General features: G+C 44.1%; 1 protein-coding gene across 1 annotated transcript in view; it reads left to right on the top strand.

The window, feature by feature from the left end:
• Positions 1-1,029: 1,029 nt before the first annotated feature.
• Positions 1,030-6,000, top strand: part of LOC142257658 (vomeronasal type-2 receptor 26-like) — a 49,358-nt gene continuing 44,387 nt past the window's right edge. Inside the window, exons 1-2 of the mRNA XM_075329795.1 lie at positions 1,030-1,037; positions 1,185-1,476. Coding sequence (XP_075185910.1) covers positions 1,030-1,037; positions 1,185-1,476 — 300 coding nt within the window. The remainder of the gene's footprint in view (positions 1,038-1,184; positions 1,477-6,000) is intronic.

The following is a 6,000-nucleotide window of genomic DNA, read 5'->3' as shown; positions in this document are numbered from 1 at the left end:
ACCCGCCACTGACACCACTGACCCGCCACTGCCGCTGACCTGCTGTTGACACCACTGTCCAGCTGCTTTGACTGACCCGCCGCTGACACCTCTGACCCGCTGCCGCCACCACGGAACCGCTGCCACTGCTAACACAGCCTCTGCCTCCTGTGACCTGGCTCCACTACCACTGCTGCCCCCTCCGGTAAGACAACACCAGAGTTTAAAACTGACCCCATTTTTTTTTTTTTTTTTTTACCTTTTACTTATCTCTAAATTCGGTGTGCGTTTTATAATCCCAACGCCTTATAAAACGAAAAATACCGCTCCCGACCTCCTCTCTCTCTCACTCACTACTGACTTTTCACTGACTTCACTCCTCAACTCCCCTCCCTGGTCCCCCAAGCTGTCCACTGGTGTGCCTGGTGGGTGTGGTGCAGGGTGTATCTATGATTTGATTTGCTGTTGGAGGCCACACCATTTAGATAGTGACCCAGAACCATGAAGGACTTGGAATACTGCACGGAAGGGCAGCTTGTGCAGTACCCTGTGACGACCTGATAGTTCAGGTGCGTCACACTTTCACCCCTCCCTCCTAGATACTGCCAATCAAAGTTCATCTGTTTCAGAAGCTGCTGAGCTCTTATTGGCAGAATTTGGGATGCCGGCATAAAAGCACACGCCCTCAGAGAAGACTGCAAGAAGAGATTTCACATAATGTGCTCCAGAAGAAACAAATTGGAATTTCTCTGCATTGGAGTTACTTAGAACAAAATGAAAGGGCGTCAGAGTCAGGAAAGTGTATTTTATAGATATTTAATACATTTTTTTTTATGCAAGTGACAGATATATTATAAAGCAACAAAATCCATTGACTTTGTATAGATAGGTGTTGAGTTATACTTTTCTGAATTGGGATATCTTGCTGTATCGTGGTATATGTCCTTTTAAGAAATGCTACATCTGTATATTACACCTGACATCCATTGCTGATGACACAACTTCTGATTCTGTACCATACAAGAACAGAAGTGGAGGCGGAACGTAGTTATGGCATCGTATGGGAAGTTTCCAAGCTAATATCAAGCTATTTTTATTTCATAACATGGCTAAGATATCAAATCAAATCTTCTACCATTAGGCAGCATTAAAGTTTTTTAGTAGCCGTTAGTTATATTTAATAATATTTACTCTCTATTTATCAGATTTAATTTTCGGAACTATCAATCCCTTCTGACTTTTGTGTTTGCTATCAATGAAATAAATGCCAGTGAGGAGCTGCTGCCTAATATTACCTTGGGATTTCATATTTTGGATAACTGCTTTTCTGAAGAAAAAGCTGTAAGTGGAATGATTGGGATTCTGTCTAGTAATTCATACTCTGTACCCAACTACCAGTGTGGGCCATTATCTTCTTTGGTAGGCTTCGTTGATGGCATATCATCTAAAGTATCCCTACTGATCGCAAGAGTGTTTGGAATCTACAAGATCCCACAGGTAACGTTTGCTCTAGATATGGATTGTAGAATCCTTATTGGACATTAGTGATTTCCAAAGGGCTCGTCAAGGACATTCTTTGCAACCTGATGATTATTTGTTGCCAGTTGTTGTCCCATCACTAGGGATGATCGAATACCACAAATATCCGACTTTGCGAATAGATCGCCACTATTCGCAAATATTCGATGCACAATGTAAAGGCCCCGTCACATGCTACGATATGACTAACGATATGTCGTCGGGGTCACGGAATTTGTGACGCACATTCGGCATCGTTAGAGATGTCGTACCATGTGACCTCTCCGAACGACTGTTAACGAGCAAAAATACTCACCTTATCGTTGCTCGTTGATACGTTGTTCATTTTCATAATGTCGTTCCTCCTTCTGCATGCCGGTTGTTTGTCGTTCCTGAGGCAGCACACATCGCTACATGTGACACCCCGGGAATGACGAACAACAGCTTACCTGCGTCCTGCCGGCAATGCGGAAGGAAGGAGGTGGACGGGATGTTCCGGACGCTCATCTCCGCCCATCCGCTTCTATTGGGCGGCCGCTGTGTGACGTCGCTGTGACGCCGAACGTCCCTCCCCTTTCAGGAAGAGGATGTTCGCCGCCCACAGCGACGTCGTTAGGGAGATAAGTACGTGGGACGGGGGTTAACGACATTGTTCGCCACGAGCAATGAATTACCCGTGATGCACAAATGACGGGGCGGGTGCGATCGGTCATGCGATTGAACGATAAATCGTAGCGTGTAACGCCGCCTTTAGTCTATGGGAAACCGGAATAAAAATTATTCGGGCTTCCAATAGATTTACATTGCGCATCGAATATTCGTGCAGCGGCAACCTGTTAGGCGAATATTCACAAAGTTAGATACTTGTGATACTCAATCATCCCTAATCATTAGCCTATTATACTGTACTTGGTATTATATAACAAATTAACATAAATTGCAGTCAAAAAGTATGAGGGAAAATCCCCACTTGCGGACACTCCCGCTCAAAGTTTGTATCAGACAAAATGTAGAGAAAAATGTAAATTCTCTAAATAAATAGGAGCAAAACCCCAAATTTAAACTAGTAATTTTATTGTAAACATTTGTTAAAACATGCAAAATAGACCAAAAATGAGATGATTACAGAATAGAATAGAGGACCCAATGGCATAAGGAGCATAAATTACATGTTAAGATAAAAAAATAAATGGCAACACCAATAGACTGCCACAATGATATCAAGAATTATGAATGATACAATGTTTAATGTTCCCTCAAAAAGTGCACATGATGATCAAGGTATTAAAAATTGTATAAAGTGACTGTGCAAATAAATTAATGCATACAGCAATAATAAAAAAAATACCTTGTAATTGTATATAAATAAATTATGTATAAATAAACCTGTGTTGTAAAAAAAAAAAATAGATATAAACACTATGGGGGAATCGTAAAGATATAACATATTTATGATTCCTCCATAGTATTTATATCTATTTTTTACAACACAGGTTTATTTATATATTATTTTTATACAATTACAAGGTATTTTTGTTTATACCTGTATAATAGACACCTGTCCACTGAATCACACTCCATCTTCTCCACCATGACCAAGACCAAAGAGTAGAGATGAGCGAACCGGTCGCGGTTCGGCTTGAGGTCGGTTCGCCGAACGGGGGTCCCGTTCGAGTTCGGCTCGTCGAACGTTCGACGAACCAAACTCGAACCTATAGGCTATAATGGGAGGCAATCACAAACACATAAAAATGCATGATAAATGTACACAAACAGTTAATAAACATTGCCATAACACTTATCGGTCCCCGCGATCCCTCCTGCACTCTGTCTCCTGCTGCTATTCCATCCGATGATCGCTGAATCCTCCCGGTGACCGGCACTGCAAGCAGTGATGCAGGACCTATCGTGACGTCAAAATAGCCATGTGACCAGTCACGCGGCTATTATCTCATTGGCTACAGACTGGTCACATGACTATGGCGCGTCATGTAGGACCTGCGAGTGCATCTCTCCGGTACACGGTGCACATTTGTGTATCGCCGTGTACCGGCGACATGCTCTAGCACACGGTCGACTCCCCGTCCCGTTAGGGACCGGCTGACACAGCCGGTCATTAACGGAGATCACCGTTGCCATAGCAACGCAGTTAGCGGTGACGTCACCGCTAACCGCGGCTCCGAGAGCACCGTTGCTATGGTAACGCGTCTGTCAGCGTTACCGCTGACAGCCAGCAGCACTGCTCACTCACGGAGTGAAGGCTGCACGCTGCTTCTCGTGCAGCTTTCACGGAGTGAAGGCTCCACGGGAAGCAGCGTCTTCCCCCATGCAGCAGTGATGTAGCAGAGCTGCATTTGTTGAACGAGAAAGACAGAAGAGCAGGATCGTGGAGGGCTGACAGGGGGTAATAAAGATGGAGTCTCTAATGTGTCTGTGTATTTATTTCTATTAAAGTATTTTTTCTCTGTGTGGTTTCTTTTTTTTAACCCTTTATTGGAGATTCTTAATGGCCGGGTCAAACGTGCCTGACATTAAGAATCTCTGGCTTAATACTGGCTAGTAAAACAAAGCCAGTATTAACTCATGATTACCCAACAAGCCACCCGGCTCCAGGGCTGTTGGAAGAGTTGGATACAGCGCCAGATGATGGCGCTTCTATGAGAGCGCCATTTTCTGGGACGGCTGCGGACTGAAATTCGCAGCAGAGGCGCCCAGAAACCTCGGGCTAACCTGTGCTGCGGATTCCAATCCCCAGCTGCCTAGTTGTACCCGGCTGGACACAAAAATGGGGCGAAGCCCACGTCATTTGTTTTTTAATTATTTCATGAAATAAGTGAAATAATTAAAAAAAAAAGGGCTTCCCTATATTTTTGGTTCCCAGCCGGGTACAAATAGGCAACTGGGGGTTGGAGGCAGCCCGTGGCTGCCTGCTGTACCTGGCTAGCATACAAAAATATGGCGAAGCCCACATCATTTTTTTGGTGGGCAAAAAACTTCTGCATACAGTCCTGGATGGAGTATGCTGAGCCTTGTAGTTCTGCAGCTGCTGTCTGCTCTTCTCCATACAGACACACAGCAGCTGCAGAACTACAAGGCTCAGCATACTCAGCATACTCCATCCAGGACTGTATGCAGAAGTTTTTTGCTGAAAAAATTATGTGGGCTTCGCCATATTTTTGTATGCTAGCCAGGTACAGCAGGCAGGTACGGCTGCCCCCAACCCCCAGTTACCTATTTGTACCCGGCTGGTAACCAAAAATAAAGGGAAGCCCTTTTTTTATTATTTCATGAATTTCATGAAATAATTAGAAAACAAATGACGTAGGCTTCGCTCCATTTTTGTGTCCAGCCAGGTACATCTAGGCAGCTGGGGATTGGAATACACAGCACAGGTTGGCCTGAGCTTTCTGGGCCCCACTGCTGCGAATTGCAGTCTGCAGCCGCCTCAGAAAATGGCACTTTCATAGAAGCGCCATCTTCTGGCGCTGTATCCAACTCTTCCAGCAGCTGCCTGCTATACCTGGCTAGCATACAAAAATATGGCGAAGCTCACGTCCTTTTTTTGTAGTTTTTTGGCCAAAAAATTAAAAAATGCTTCCCTGGATTTTCCATTTCCATAACACCAAGCAGTGGGGGTTAGCAGCTAGTAGCTGCTTGGATTACCCTTAGCTAGCAATACAAAAAATGCAGCGGGAGCCCATATATATTTTTTTTAATTATTTATTTAAATAACTAAAAACAAAATGGGCTTCCCTGTATTTTGATTGCTGGACATCACAGTGCTGTAAAAATAAATCTTTAAAAAAAATGACATAGCGCTCCGCGGTATTTTTGATTCTCATCGCAGATAAAGCAGACAGCTATGGGTTGCCACCCCCATCTGCCTGTCGTTACCTTGGTTGGCAATCAAAATACAGGGAAGCCCATTAATTTTTTCTATTTAAAAAATAGTTAAAAAAAAATGACGTAGGGTCCCCCCATTTTTGATAGCCAGCTAGGGTAAAGCAGACGTCTGTAGCCTGAAAACCACAGCTGGCAGCTTTACCGTGGTTGGGGATCCAATGTGGAGGTCCCCCCAGGCTCTTTTTTTATAATTATTTTATAAATATTAATAATTACACAAAAAAAGTAGGGTCCCCTCCAAATTGGATCACCAGCCAAGGTAAAGCAGACAGCTGTGGTCTGGTATTCTCAGGGTGGGAAGGTCCATAGTTATTGGGCCTTCACAGCTTAAAAATAGCAGGCCGCAGGCACCCCAGACGTGGCGCATCCACTAGATGCGCCAATCCTGGCGCTTCACCCCAGCTCATCCCGTGCCCTGGTGCAGTGGCAAACGGGGTAATAAATCGGGTTGATACTAGCTGTAAAGTCACCTGAGATCAAGCCCAGCAGTTTGTGATGTCAGGGCGTCTATTAGATACCCAACATCATAAACTGTCAGTACTAACAAAAACAAAAAATCGACAAAAGAAATTTATTTGAAAAAACAGTCCCCAAAATATT

Source organism: Anomaloglossus baeobatrachus, chromosome 12 (genome assembly GCF_048569485.1).
Source record: "Anomaloglossus baeobatrachus isolate aAnoBae1 chromosome 12, aAnoBae1.hap1, whole genome shotgun sequence".
Lineage (NCBI taxonomy): Eukaryota > Metazoa > Chordata > Amphibia > Anura > Aromobatidae > Anomaloglossus > Anomaloglossus baeobatrachus.
This window is presented reverse-complemented; position numbering and strand designations above follow the sequence as displayed.